The 15,642-nt window shown below is 40.5% G+C and overlaps 2 protein-coding genes across 5 annotated transcripts in view; both read left to right on the forward strand.

Moving 5' to 3' along the window:
- Positions 1-7,155, forward strand: part of ryr1b (ryanodine receptor 1b (skeletal)) — a 77,149-nt gene extending 69,994 nt beyond the window's left edge. For all 4 annotated transcript variants that reach the window (XM_083913937.1, XM_083913938.1, XM_083913939.1 and 1 more), the window contains 13 exons: positions 301-387; positions 867-1,124; positions 1,224-1,354; positions 2,266-2,308; positions 2,384-2,517; positions 2,599-2,659; positions 2,744-2,890; positions 2,994-3,128; positions 3,249-3,405; positions 4,274-4,338; positions 4,447-4,547; positions 5,346-5,397; positions 5,517-7,155. In XM_083913937.1, the coding sequence (XP_083770063.1) occupies positions 301-387; positions 867-1,124; positions 1,224-1,354; positions 2,266-2,308; positions 2,384-2,517; positions 2,599-2,659; positions 2,744-2,890; positions 2,994-3,128; positions 3,249-3,405; positions 4,274-4,338; positions 4,447-4,547; positions 5,346-5,397; positions 5,517-5,612 (1,467 nt within the window). In that variant the 3' untranslated portion in view covers positions 5,613-7,155. The remainder of the gene's footprint in view (positions 1-300; positions 388-866; positions 1,125-1,223; positions 1,355-2,265; positions 2,309-2,383; positions 2,518-2,598; positions 2,660-2,743; positions 2,891-2,993; positions 3,129-3,248; positions 3,406-4,273; positions 4,339-4,446; positions 4,548-5,345; positions 5,398-5,516) is intronic.
- A 3,158-nt stretch (positions 7,156-10,313) lies between these two features.
- On the forward strand, positions 10,314-15,452 carry LOC310946945 (galectin-4-like; the record flags this gene model as incomplete). Its single annotated transcript, XM_083913542.1, has 14 exons — positions 10,314-10,358; positions 10,742-10,830; positions 11,913-12,117; positions 12,445-12,558; positions 12,815-12,886; positions 13,739-13,765; positions 13,870-13,917; positions 14,007-14,036; positions 14,215-14,250; positions 14,429-14,455; positions 14,569-14,598; positions 14,896-14,984; positions 15,069-15,234; positions 15,306-15,452. 14 exons carry the CDS (start codon positions 10,314-10,316, stop codon positions 15,450-15,452), a joined length of 1,125 nt encoding a protein of 374 aa, XP_083769668.1.
- Positions 15,453-15,642: the final 190 nt, after the last annotated feature.

Consider the following 15,642-nt stretch of genomic DNA (forward strand, 5'->3'; position numbering starts at 1 on the left):
TTGGAATTTAACACATGGTGCCACAGTCTGACATGTGCTGTAACATACTTGTATATTAAGGAATCAAGTTTGTTGGAAATGGAGCCTGATTTTTTGGGTATACAGTGGCTTTATCCCAATGTACTTACCTGTAGTAGTACCTGTGTATTAACCCATGGGAAATATTTGGAAACTACATGACAGAAAAAGTTTAACCCCAGTATTTGTCCTGGTGCATAATGTTCAAACTAAGTTAGCTAAAGCATATATGATATGTGATGAGGCAGTAAAGTGTTGCTTTTGTGATTTACCCTCCCACAGAACTACCTTTCTCGTAACTTCTACAACCTTCGGTTCTTGGCCCTTTTCATCGCCTTTGCTCTCAATTTCATCCTGCTCTTCTACAAGGTCTGTGCATTTAACTTTAGATGACACATTCACGATTAAGTCTGATGCCATGTCACCTGGGATGAGCTGCTGCATCATGATACATTTCACTGGTAATAAATCAGTGTTCAAATCACTCGGACAAGGCAAGTTCATTTATCTAGCACATTTAAGAAACAAGGCTGAAATGTAATGAAATTCAAAGCAAAGATATGATCAAACAGAATACATAGAATGCATAAATAAAACCTGCTGATAGCATTAACATCGCAGGACACTTTACACAATTTATCCGAATACAAATCACTGACATGTCTGGACAGGATTAATGTTTGCTCCAAGGGTGATGGCTGCCATCAACAGGTAGAATTTTAATGTATAAAGACTGAACAATATATTTTTTAACTTTTTTATTTCCACTTTCCTGTGTTAAAAATTTGGTTTCATTCATCACAGATAAAATACACTGAAAAGACTCATTTAGCGTCTGACCTCTCCAGGTGTCTGACAGTCCTCGAGGAGGCGAGGAGGAGTTTGAGGGTTCTGGTTTCTTTGAGGGTTCTGGCCTATTTGAAGGCTCCGGTGCTGAAGAGGATGGGTCCGGATTAGATGATGGAGGAGAAGATGATGAAGAAGAAGGTCCCATGTACTACTTCTTGGAAGAGAGCACCGGCTACATGGAGCCAGCCATGGCTTTCTTCGGTATCGTCCACACCATCATCTCCTTCCTCTGCATCATCGGCTACAACTGCCTCAAGGTATGTGCTGCATGCTCCATAACAAAATCCACAAATGTTTTTGTCTGTCTGCTTGTAGGTTTCCAGCAGCTTGTCTTCTTTTCCCTCTATACCCTTCAGGTTCCTCTGGTTATCTTCAAGAGAGAGAAGGAGCTGGCCAGAAAGTTGGAGTTTGATGGTCTCTATGTTACTGAGCAGCCTGAGGATGACGACATCAAGGGCCAGTGGGACAGACTGGTCCTCAACACTCCGTAAGAGACCTGTTACATTACCAGATAGATGGACGGATGGATACAGTATTGAACAGGCCTGCACATTTCGCCCCAACCTCTCACTCATTCCAGCCTAAGCCAAACCCAAACCTGACCTGAAGCCCAATGTTTTAGCATTAAACTCTCTCTCCTAAGACATGATATGATAGACATATTAAGCTGTTATCTCATGACACTGACTCAGCACTTTTCCTACGGAAAATATCATGACATAAACCAACAAAGGTCCTCCAACTTGCTAAATAAACCAAATCAAACTCTCCAGGACCTGCAAAACTAGTGAAGGAAAGTTTCATTACATATTTAAAGGTATAAAATGTAGAAAATATCACTTACTTTAAGTAAGCACACAGCATTCAAAGTCGGCATGCCGTTTAATGCACAAATAAACGTACACCCATCCGCTCAACCCTGCTGTATTATTGGATTATGTCTAGTGTCTATACAGACACCACCACACACTTCTAGTGGGTCAGAAGTGGTGATTGTTTATATATTGTTTTATAGTATAATACAAGAGATTATACCCTTTTTGGCAGTTTTCCAAGCCTTTATTGTATAGGACAAACAGGAAAAGGGGTGAAAGAGGTCGGAGTCAAACCCGCGGCCGCTGCCTCGAGGACCTTCAGCCTCTTTACATGGGGCGACTGCTCTAACCTCTGTGCCACCGGACACCCCATACCTTCTTTAATTCTATTGTGCTTCAATAGCAGTCTAACACAGCCAACGGATTCACTTATAGCTGGCAAGTCAACCTCTTGCCGTAGGTTCTGTTGCATGTGTGTCATAGTGTTTAGGAGCCTGAACCTAGAGTGTTCATGCTGGGCTCAGGATGCAGACCTCTAATATACAGCATTAGAAATGTTTATGATGTTTCTCTGTCAATGCAGATCTTTCCCTAACAACTACTGGGACAAGTTTGTGAAAAGAAAGGTGAGTTTATCAGACAATTTAGATTCATAATACCATCATTTTAGTGCATTGAAATTACATATGTGTGATATTCAGGTGCTGGATAAATATGGTGACATCTACGGCAGAGAGAGGATTGCGGAGTTGCTCGGTATGGACTTGGCTTCTCTTGACGTCAGTGCCATGACGCATGAAAAGAAGCCTGAACCAGACACCTCAATGTTGAGCTGGTATGTACTGTACACGCTACGTAAACCATTCAGGTTTCTAGTGCATTATATCACTGAACAAACGTGTCCTTCTCTCTGTAGGATAACATCTATTGACATCAAGTACCAGATCTGGAAGTTTGGTGTTATTTTCACTGACAATGTAAGTTAAGGCAGTTCACGGCATAATTTAGACAATGAGAAAATCTGTTGTGAGTGTGACTGAAAGCTCTCTTTTATTTTTTAGACCTTCCTCTACCTGGTGTGGTACATGTTAATGTCTCTACTTGGACACTACAACAACTTTTTCTTTGCCGCTCATCTTCTGGACATCGCCATGGGTGTCAAAACCCTGCGCACCATTCTGTCCTCTGTTACTCACAACGGCAAACAGGTGTGCACCCTTCCACTATATTGATGCATCACGAGGCTTTCTGCACACAGCACACTAGACCCACTGAACTTGTATTAATGTCACATCCACCTTTTCCTCCCAGCTGATGATGACAGTGGGTTTGCTGGCCGTGGTGGTGTACCTGTACACCGTGGTGGCCTTCAACTTCTTCCGCAAGTTCTACAACATGAGTGAGGATGAGGATGAGCCAGACATGAAGTGTGACGACATGATGACTGTGAGTGGAGGGCAGAGATATGATCGCAGGACAGATGTGTAGTATCCAAGATCAACTTAACTCTGGGATGTTTTTTTGTTTGGTATTATAAAACATAATTTTCTTCCCTTCCTCCGGCAGTGTTACCTGTTCCACATGTACGTTGGCGTGCGTGCTGGTGGTGGCATAGGAGATGAAATTGAGGACCCAGCAGGGGATGAATACGAGCTGTACCGTGTGGTCTTTGACATTACCTTCTTCTTCTTCGTCATTGTCATCCTGCTGGCTATCATCCAGGGTATGGTTTAAAACTGGTTATTTTCTTAAACAATCTCGCTCTCTGCATCCAATCATTGTGTCGACTTTACTGTAAATACCAGTCAAGAATAAGAATATACTGTAATTTAAAAAAGGTGGATTGAATTTTTCTGCAGGCTCTTTAATGTCTTCCCCTGTGTTAATACGAGTACAAGGTTTAAATTCTACAGTTTAATTCACCAATAGGTAACGTTTAACTGAAAATCCCTGTGCATTAGTGACATTGGCGCCCTCTTGTGGTAAAAGACAAAAAGACACTAGGGCAGAGCAGTGCATAGGTTGAAATAGTTGAAGATTGCATTGATGTTCATCAGGATTGTGAACATCATAAAACCCTTAAACCCATCAGACTAATTTGAAAGTGTTATAATCACAGACAGAATTTTAGTGTCTTCAAAGGGACAATAATAAACATGTTTCTAATAACAGTGGATCAAATTATATGTAATGTGAAACAGGTTAAATGTAGCGATCATTCTGCAGTTCCCCTCAGCTGCACAGAGCTTTATGGTATCTTTCAGCTCACCGTTTTGGTTTTATGGCAAACAAAAATGTTTTTTTTTGTGTGGCAAGTTGAACACTGAGCTTGCATGGAGACAAGGTTTTTCTGTGTTTTCTGATGTGATGTGAAGCTAGGAAAGCCTCCTGAGTGAACGGGGCAGAAACTTTGAGAGAATATATACACAGGTTTAAAAATAGGTTGGGGAGGTCAGAAAAATAAGGTTTATGATTAGAAGTTTGCTGTTTTGAAATCTAGACCACCTGGAAAAATCTGTCCAAAAGCAAACACTCTTAGTTGAGAAGAACTCTGATCTTCAGACAAGTAAGTAATGATGTCTGTCTGTCAGGTTTGATCATTGATGCCTTTGGAGAGCTGAGAGACCAGCAGGAGCAGGTCAGAGAGGACATGGAGGTAAGATGATGAGTTTCAGAGTGATTTAGCCCGTCACTTCCCTTAAACCACCTTCAATTCCCCTTCACACAAGAACGTGTTTAACCTGAACTGTTCTTTCCCCTCCAGACAAAGTGTTTCATCTGTGGAATTGGAAGTGACTACTTTGATACGACGCCACACGGCTTTGAGACGCACACCTTGGAAGAGCATAACTTAGCCAACTACATGTGAGTTATCTTTCAGAGAGCATGCGACGCTCTTTAAACACAGCATGTGTTCATTTTTTATGTTCCTTTACCTCCAAATTTTGGGATAGTCTTAAAACGCTTGAATGCTGTTGGCATTGAACAGTATTGAAGGAGTAGATAACCTTTATTTTTACTATTAAAACATAGGATCATTAAATATACCTCACCAAGTGGAATTGGACCCCCACAATCTTTTTCAGCATGAATATACATCAAATAAGCCATCGAGACAAGTTTTTTCAGTGATCACCTGTTAAAGCCAGACATGGCTAACACTGAGTAGCTCGGGGCAGAGCGCCAAACACATCCAAACCACTTTTTATAACCACTAATACAGCTCAAAATAACACCAAACTTCAGCAGTAGCATGATAAGTATCCTTACACATAAAACGAAGCATCAACAACGTAGTTAAAGAGCCCGGAGTTTATTAAAAATGACTGTTTTACAAGGCTACAAGCTTTTGCCGCTGTCTCTGATCATATTGATCACCCAAAAAACTTGATGGCTTATTTGATGTATATTCATGCTGAAAAAGACCGTGGTGTCCAATTTTGCCGGAGTTGCACATTAAAACTTGACATGAAGAGAAAAAAACAGCGTGACAGATATTTGCAGCGAGAATGTTGTTTTAATAAATGATTCCACCATCGTATCCTCGTCAATTTGACCATTAATTGTCAATAAATAATGTCTTTTCTTAGTTCCCAAATAACCACATCCCCGTTATGTTGTATTTCTTTCAGTATTTTTCTCTATTTCCCTTTTCTCTTCCAGGTTCTTCCTGATGTATCTCATAAACAAAGATGAAACGGAACACACAGGACAGGTCAGTGAACATACATGAATTTAAAACATATAAAGAGGGTGCATAAAAGCCCCTGTTGGCCATTTTTATCATCAATATCATAAAATCATCCTTATTTTTTTCACAATTCTGTGTTCCAGGAGTCGTATGTGTGGAAGCTGTACCAGGAGCGATGCTGGGACTTCTTCCCTGCTGGAGACTGCTTCAGGAAGCAGTATGAGGATCAGCTGGGATAATGTCCTGCAACGCCAACGTCTGAAGGAGAAAGAGGGGAGGAGAGAGGAGGGGAGGGACATTCAGAGAGAGGAAAGAATAGAAATTTACACACTGAACACATCTATTTTCTTAGTTTTGTCCTTTGTCTGCACATTTCTCTCCTCCGTTGAAGCTATGCACACTTTGACTGCACTGTTACCACCTGCAGCAGAATGTCGATGGAATAGATTTGAGAAAAGCAGAAAAACAATATCATAGAAAGACACAAGAAGCCAGGGGCCTTTTTTATTCTGCTATGAACACACACTACATGGCCTTTTTGGTGTAAAATATACATAAACTGCCTTGCCTATCAATGCATTTATACAAAACGGGCTCTTTCAGTCGCTATTGCTGTAAACGTATTAGTGCCTATAGCAACGTCACTGCTTTAGCAATCCGATAGTTTTTAGCTGTAACACTTTTATTTAAGACTAGTGTGGATATGTTTTATTTCTATTGTTTGTAAGGTGGGTATTTTTTTTTTTTGGTGAGAGAGAGAAAATGATTCAGCAGCTCACAGTCGAATCTCCAAGACCGTCTTAAAACAAGCGATCATGAATGGAAACTCTTGTTGGACTGACTTGCCAAGATAATAAACTGAGTATCATCTGCGTACATGACATACCAGTGTGAATCAGCTGTATAGACGAACCCAGTTTGCACTCTGAAGTCTTACAATGCGTCCCTGGATGTATGTGGTCCCCTGTCTCCACTGGTGTCTCTGTGCCACGTAAGATAGTGACGATGTACGCACATACAGTAAAGGAGGATGCCGAGGTTATTTATTTATTGTTTATATGCAGATCACATCTTCTGAAGACGACCGTTTTAGCCCGTCTGTATTTCTGGCCAACAGTCTGTTTTATGACACTTTATGCACAAACAAGTTTTTGTCAGTGCATTAAAATAACTAATGAATGTATTTAATGTATACATTATGGCCAAAGTGTCATGTGTATAACGGAGTTATGTCTAGGCGGCTAAGAGGCCTTTTGATGACAAGACATATTTTACATAAATCATAGATACATATATTTATTTTTCTTTAGGGCTTTGAAGAATTTGAACGACCGTGCTTCTTTGTCGGACCTGAACATGTCACGTTACCTGTTTGTGAAATCCACAGTGGTGAAGAGACTTGGTCTCACACAAGTAAATGCCCAGTTTGCAGTCAGAAGAGCACTATAGCTTTTGTTTTTGCTCGTTGCGTTTTCACGATAGATATTTTTAGGAATCCAGTTACTGTGTGATACGTTGATCTCAGACAGTTCTGTGTCACTTTGCCTCGTACAGATCACAAACATACATCAACTCTGCATCTCGCATTTATGTTATGACTCCCTTTGTCAGAGACGGAGCAGTATTTTGTTTGCTGATGACTCTGAGGTGTCTTTTTGCCGCTGTTGTCGACCCAGAGGCAGCTGACTGTACGGAGCTGGTTGCCGATCATACTTTCCACCTGACTGAGTGTCCTCTGACTGAACCCTGTGTTTCAATACAGAATAAACAGATTATTTTAAGGAGAAATGTGTCCTCATTTACTCATAAGCTTTCGTACGGCCTTGCTCTATGTGAGTATGCTGTTCTACCTTTGAGGGCCAGTGTTAGACCTCGAGTGTGAAGACACTTTTGGTCAATGAGGATATTTTGTCTGGTCCTCATTAGATTCAGGTTTAGGGAATGAATGCTCCATGGGGCGTTAATACGTGTGTGTGTGTGTGTGTGTGTGTGTGTGTGTGTGTGTGTGTGTGTGTGTGTGTGTGTGTGTGTGTGTGTGTGTGTGTGTGTGTGTGTGTGTGTGTGTGTGTGTGTGTGTGTGTGTGTGTGTGTGTGTGTGTGTGTGTGTGTGTGTGTGTGTGTGTGTGTGTGTGTAAGCATGCACTGCAGGTACTGTAAATGTAGACAATATTTGGCAACTTTTGTTGAGGATATTTTCTTAATCTTTTATTTCAATTGTGGCTCTTCTACGGAAGCCCTGATAGGCAAGTGACAAAAAAAAATCTGGGGATTTTGTAAGTTTGTTCTGAACTGTTTTCTCTCCTGTGTTTATTAGGAACAGCTGAAAAAAAGGTTTTGCTTCGATTATGTTTCTAAGTTTCTTTAGAAAAAAAATTCTATGTGAAAAAAAGTTTTGTCCAGGCAATCATTTTTTATTTCTTTTTAATTAAAAAAACTTGAAAATGCGAGGAATTTAGATTAGATTTAGATTTAGATTATCCTTGCCAAGCATTTGTTTTCACCTTCTTTATCAAACTTAGAAAATGGATCAACAGAATGTCTTTGTTCCTCATTTGCTTCTCAGGGCATCCATACTGTTCTGACTGAGGTGATTATCCTCAATATCCATAAATGTGCAGGACATATTTAATGCATTTATATTAAAACAATAATATGGAAACACTCCCTCTCAGGCATCTGCATTAAACTTTCATGGTGGCTTTGGCAAAACTTATCTTAATCAAATATCAAAAGTGGATGGTTACACTTAATACATTTCAGGAAACACTGCCTCACTGAGTCAGCCTTTGTAGTGTGTGTGTGTGTGAGTGTGTGTGTGTGTGTGTGTGTGTGTGTGTGTGTGTGTGTGTGTGTGTGTGTGTGTGTGTGTGTGTGTGTGTGTGTGTGTGTGTGTGTGTGTGTGTGTGTGTGTGTGTGTGTGTGTGTGTGTGTGTGTGTGTGTGTGTGTGTGTGTGTGTGTGTGTGTGTGTGTGTGTGTGTGTGTGTGTGTGTGTGTGTGTGTGTGTGTGTGTGTGTGTGTGTGTGTGTGTGTGTGTGCGTGCGTGCGTGTGTTTACATACAGCATGCATGTTAACTTTGTGAAGCACTTGCTGGAATAACGCACTGCCTCCATGAAGTACATATATAAAGACACCATATGCTTGCAGAGCTGAGTGCCAGATAAGGGTTACTAGCGTTTCTGTTTGCCTTAGATAAGCAGGCGGGTGGGTATTTTATTAATCATAAATACACCCTCCTACAATTCTTTAAGTCTCAGGGGAGTAAAAAACAGATATCTAGCATTGACTTAATGTGCTGGACAGAGATCACGTCTCTTATACGGACTTTACAGAGTTTGTTGTCTTTTCCACCACCAAAAAGGACAGGATTCTGATAGTTGTAACTTTTAGATTGTATATTGCTGCCACTTTTGTTCAGTGTGTAATATTCAGGAATTATTCATATTTAGGAATTGGAAATCCAAATTAAAACTTTAGAAATAAAAGCAGTAGTGGAAAGTAATTAGTAAAGTATGTGTACTCATGTTCAGCACAGATTTTAGGTACTTGTACTTTACCTGAGTACTGTAATTCCTTTTAATGCTTATTTTATACTTCTCCTCTAACATTCAGACGGATACCTTTCACTCTACTATACTTTTTACATTCTGCAGCTTTGGGTACCAGAAACATTGCAGATTGAAGTCTTTCAAACAAACTGATGATGAGCTTCTAAAATAGGAGCTGTTATGTATTCAACTCCTCGGCAATGAAACAGTTCAAATTAGCTCCATCTCAAACAGTTACAACAGTAATAATCTTAATTATACATAATAATACAATAATATTATATATAGCTGATGTAGAAAACTTGTCCTGTTGATCCTTCCAGATGATGCATACAGAAATAACTGGAGGCCTCAGTTCTTACTTGAATATATAGTTTGATAACAACAAATCTGATCAGAGAAGCTTCAGCACGTCAGCACATGATCGCAGACACCCGCAGGGTTAAAGTGTGGACTCACATCACATGATATACAGGCACCATTTCAAGGACCAATATCCTGCTGTCAGTCAGTTGGAGCTGACTCTTAACCTTCTTGTCTGTCATGTGAAGATTCCTAACATGTGAGCATATATTTTTCTCCAACAATAGTAGTGTACCACTCAGAGGGTCCATTTTCTGCATTGTTGGTACTTTTGATACTTTAAGTCCATTTAGCTGGTAGTACATACACACTTTTACTCAGTGACATTTGACCCTTTCTTGTGATGTAATGTATTTTTATACATACACTGTTCACAAATGGCCTCCTGTGACTCCAACGACTGTCGTTCAGACTCAATAGAGCACTAACGAAGTCCAAACCTACTTCCCACCAACGACTGCCACTCTAACGACGGCCGTTGGCACTTGGAGCACAAAGGGTTTCAGTGACATCATCGGCCTTGTGAGAGGTTAAATACCTGGATCTCACACCAGACAGTTGGTCCAGTCCCAGCCTGGTCAGATGCGTACATGAACTGATGAAGCCTCTTGGATGAGAGGTGAAACTTCTTCCTAGACAAATAACAAAGTCCAGTTGCTTTTGACTGAAATTGCTTTGGGGATATTTTTATACTGCAGTATTGTTGTGTTTCTTAAGTAAAGCACCTGACTTCTACCTCTGTGTAGAAGGAATACGCGCTGCTTTAATAGCTGCTACAGTTTTTCATTGGTGTTCAGCACAAACACATAAACACACACTCTGTCTTTTGTTGTAATGTGCCACTCCTCTGCTGGGTCAATGGTCAACGTGCATCATGTCCCTCCAAAGCAAACATGGTGATGCAGGCCTGGGTTGGTACCCAGCTCTGCCCCTCCCTCATCACTTGTATAAAACGAGGCCTCCAGCAGAGACCGGTTCCTGACTTCACCCTCCTGATTCTGTCTGCCCGTCCGTCTCATCCACTGCTGCCATGTCGTTTGTTGCTCCTCCTGGCTATCAGCCAATCTACGGCCCTGTAAGTATCTGCACTGATTGCTGCGGAGTAATGCACTGCACTAATGCAAAGGGATTACCATTGAATCACAGGCTTCAGCCAGACTAAATCTAAATCTGTTAGCGTGACATAGTTCTGATAAAAGAGTTCAGTTCAGGCTCGTGTCTGGCATTTACAAACTGTATTTTGTTCTTTAGAGGACTTGGTACAGAATTACGTTGCACAATATATGCAACATAATACCTTAAATTGATATCATAGTGAATTGTTTCTTGTGCATATACCACAGATTTACAAAAAAAAAGATGTGTCAAGCTCTGTGAGTTAGTGTATAAAGTGACTGACATTTGGAGACGTGTCTAGCATTGTACAGTGTAGATTAATATTTTTTGTGCACTCTTCAGAGAATTCCCTATCTGGGGCCCATTTATGGAGGTATGAGGGAAGGGGTGTCCATCTACATCCAGGGGTCCATTCCTGAGGACATTACCAGGTGAGTAGGGATCCACGTTTTTATATAAAAAAAAACTGTTTACTATACACAAACTGCGTGTGAGCTGCAATGTTCCCCTTTCCACTAACAGAAGAGGCTAGAACACAGTGTGCAGGTCAGAGGAGATGGCATGAGGAGGTGAAAATGTAGTGTTTAAGGATGAAGCATCATCTTTTCAGTCAGGTTTAAATAGGCAGAGCAACACTTCTGCTTTTAAAATGAGTTGATTTCATATATAATCAAGTCTCTGGATGGAAGAAAAATGTTATTATTACAAACGCTAAAATGCATTCAGAGAAACCATTGGAATTGGTAATGATTTTCTTCTCCCTAATGTTGCACTCCTAATGCGTGTGTGTGTGTGTGTGTGTGTGTGTGTGTGCATGTGTGTGTGTGTGTGTGTGTGTATGTGTGTGTGTGTGTGTGTGTGTGTGTGTGTGTGTGTGTGTGTGTGTGTGTGTGTGTGTGTGTGTGTGTGTGTGTGTGTGTGTGTGTGTGTGTGTGTGTGTGTGTGTGTGTGTGTGTGTGCGTGTGTGTGTGTGCATGCTTACTTGTGTTGAAATTCATTCTTAATCTGGAAAATAGAAGTTTGAATATACGGTAAAAAATATATAAATATATAAAATATAGATATATAGTATACAATATATATATATAGTATACAGTATATATATACACTGTAAATGCACAGGGCCTTAAAACAAATGAAAATTCTAACGAAACCTTTTGACACCATTTGAATGGGTGGGGACACACCTTGTGTAATCTCACTCTGGGTGGAGCAGGTCCTTTTGCATTGCTGGATATCAAAGCTGACTTGAAACACTCAGCTCCACTTTTATCACCCAACCTTCCCCTTTTCAAAACAGTATTATCTGCATTGTCAAAGGTACTTTAAGAGGCCATTAACAGACTAAGTAAATACTGCACCAACCTGACTTTATCATTACATCTTTAGCTCTTTTTCTGCCCCACCTACTCTGTTTGCTTTCCTCCTGTTTCCTAATACTAAACTAACTTATCAGTCACATCTTAACTCAGTGACATCATGTCTCTGGTTCACCTGCCTTTATTTTTGGCAGGTTCTACATCAACCTGCTCTGTGGAGAATCTGAGTCCAGCGACATCGCCCTCCACTTCAACCCTCGTTTCGATGGCTGGGACAAAGTGGTCTTCAACTCATGTGAGGGGGGATCCTGGGGGTCTGAGGACTCAACTCGTGATATGCCCTTCTGTAAAGGCCAGTCCTTTGAAATGGTCATCATGGCCACTTCACAGGGCTACAAGGTCAGACCAGTCAGAAGTCCACACATACTTGCAAACTATTTTCTAAATAATAAATGGTTTATAACACACTATAATGTAGTTGTAAGCGGATGTAAGAGCATTTATGTCTTTATTTATATACATTATTGATCAACAATCACAACTTCTCCTGTCAAGGCATATTTTATATGATCTATTTATACACCATGCAACCACTTATTGTAAATGCTAATGTGATTTCTTGTTGTGTGAATAAACAGATTCATTCTCCATAATGATCATTATTGTACCATTTACTGTATATTCCATGGCAGACTGAGTGTAATATTTGACATGACCCTGTTGCAGCTCAAAGTCAACGGCAATGACTTCTACACCTTCGAACACCGCCTCCCTGTGGGGAGAGTTTGTGGGCTGCAGATCGCAGGAGATGTTTCCATCCAGACGATAAACGTCATAGGGGTGAGACTTCCTGTCCCTGAAGCTTTCAGCCTAATGTTATGGGCTTTGCTCTTGCTTCTGTTTAATACTTCATGCTGCAACTTCAGTGTGCAATGAAAATCATCGTTTGTAGTAGTTGTTGCAGCAAATGTCCCATTGTATTACCTCATTATTCCCCATTTATTAAAAGATATCAACTCTCTTTGTTCACTCTATGTAGTGCTTGTTAAATAGATGTATTGTCTGTTTAGTTTTTTCTTCTGTTTGGCCTTTTTAGGGAGGAATGGGAGGAGGAATGGGAGGAGGAATGGGAGGAGGAATGGGAGGAGGAATGGGAGGAGGAATGGGTGTAAGTATACATAATTTAAATATATCATTTAAATTCAACACATTATTACACAGGATTTAAAGCTGAGGTCAGTAACTTTTTTATGAAAAATACACATTTGCTGAAACTGTCAGTATACCATGACAGCACAATGAGACAGACAATCTGTGATAAAGTCATGTATCTCTACCTCCATCTTCTGTTCCTGTCTGCTCCCAGGGTCCTCTCTGTGTACTCCTAATGACATCTGCTAGTGTCCACCGACTAGGAAGACAAACAGCCACTTGGAGCCCAGCTAGTCTCTGACGCTGCCTCTATGATTGCTCTGAATGCCAATCAAACTGTGAAAGTAGGGAGCGCTGATCAAATATGAATCAATATTCTGTGGCTGTATTGCCTATCTATATTCAGAAACATGTTTTAGTGTACGGTTTAGCTGTAAAAGAAGAAAGTTTGGGAAACAAGCTCCACCCAACAAGCACCCGGCTGGACAAACTTTCTCATTTTACAGCAAAATGTTGCACTAAAATATGTTTCTAAAAACATTTTAAGGAACAAATATGCAATACAGTGACATAATATTGATTCCTATTTGATCAGCGCTGCCTTGTTTCACAGTTGGATCAAAATTTATGAGCAGTCATTGACACCGCGTCAGAGACTCTGCTCTGACTGGTTGTTGTCAGGTGCAGTGGATCTAACAGATGACATTAGGAGCAGACAGAGCGACATTACTTTTACACAGAACGTCTGTCTCATCGTGCTGTCGGGACACGGTGACAGTTCTAGCAAATATGAAGGAAAAACATGAAAAAAAATGTTTACCGAAAGTTATCAACTTCAGCTTTAATATGTTCACCACTTTTTCAACAGGGAGGATATCCAGGAGGCAACATGGGGGTAAGTTATGTTTGATCTTTGAATGTAGTTTCCTTTAAATATTACTGAAAATATAATGAAATGCAGCCAACGTTTACTGTAAGCCTTCTTCTAACTGATAACAGGGAGGATACCCAGGTGACATGGGAGGAGGAATGGGAGGAGGAATGGGAGTAAGTATATTTTGGATTAGGATTTAGTCAAAATTAAATTAAAAACATCATGAAGCATATTTAACATGTTCACCTTCACCACTTTTCAGCAGGGAGGATATCCAGGAGGTGGCATGGGGGTGAATACATTCTTCTATTTCTGCTCTTCACTGCTCAAGTCCCTTAAGTTCTATGGTGTCTGTTACATGCATGTTGCATAATACATTTCAAAAACACCGACCTCGGTTGAGCTAATTCACAATAAATCACAGAACAAAATGATAGAAATTTTTTTTTTTTAAATGTGCTTCTTCACAGGGTGGATATCCAGGAGGCAACGGTGGTGGTATGGGGGTATGAAACGATGTTATGATAACATATTTTATTTATTATATATTTTTTTGTACTGCTGATATCAAATTCAGATTAACTTGTTTGTCATGTAAACATTTGTAGTTTGTATGAAAGCAGCAGATTGTGTTCAGTGGACTGTGGCATCAAATGTGTACAAATGTGTTCTTTCTTCTGTCAGGGAGGATACCCAGGATCAAACCTGCCGGTGAGAATACTGCATGATTACACATTCATAAGCCCTCGACTATGTACAGTATGTGATATTGTCTTACTTCTAATTATACAATTTGAATGATTTATCTGTTAATCTGATTCTAGGGCATGGGTGGGCAGCCAGTCTACAACCCTGTAAGTAAAATACTAATAATTCTACCTTGATGCAAGGCTACCAAACTAGCACTTGTATATACTTTCAAAATAAAGTGACCAAACTGAAGCAATCAGAAACAAACATTGTCATTTGAATTGTTTATATGTCCTTAATTGATCAGTGTACTTTCTGTGTCCTCTGGTTTTACTCAACTTCAGTAGGATCTGTAAATATTGAAGTGGTCTGCAGTTTTTTACCTGTCTAATGAGAGTTCAGCTTAACAGGGGCCACATCAACATCATTATGTAACCTGTCTTATTTTGTTTTGTTTGAAGCCTGTGCCCTACTCCAACATGATCCCAGGAGGAATGTCTCCTAAGAGGACCATCATCATCAGAGGCATGGTGCCCTATGGAGCAGACAGGTGTGTGTTTGTGAGCGTGCGTACACTTCAATCTCTGAAGTGAGTGCTAACACACATTATTACACTTCTCGGTGTGTGTTGCAGAATGAGCATCAACTTCATGGTGAGCAGATCTCGGGACATTGCCTTTCACATGAACCCCAGGGTGAGGGAGGGGATTGTGGTGAGGAACAGCATGATCGGAGGTAACTGGGGCCAGGAGGACAGAGAGCTCAGCATGAACCCCTTCATGGAGGGACAGTACTTTGATGTAAGTAGCATCCCAGATACAGTCCTTCTATGTGTTCTACATTACTTTGACTCACTGTGTCTGCTTCTCAGATGTCGATTCGCTGCGGGAATCAGAGGTTCAAGGTGTTTGTGAATGGGCAGCACTTGTTCGACTTCTTCCACCGCCTGCAGTCCTTTAATCAGATCGACATGCTGGAGATAGAAGGCGACGTGCAGATCTCCTACGTCCACTTCTGAGAGCACACATGCCTATAGGAACTATACATTCTGTACATTATTCAACTGTGTGTTTCATGTGTTAGGTGATCTTGGCAGCCTGTTTTATCAGGTTCTTAATCTTCCTGCTGTGTGATCATAAATCTTAAGTAGACGAAAAGTTACCTCATCCCTGGGTGTATTGTTGAATTAATAAACATGTCACAGACAC

The sequence above is a fragment of the Echiichthys vipera genome, assembly GCF_963691815.1.
Source record: "Echiichthys vipera genome assembly, chromosome: 5".
NCBI lineage: Eukaryota > Metazoa > Chordata > Actinopteri > Perciformes > Trachinidae > Echiichthys > Echiichthys vipera.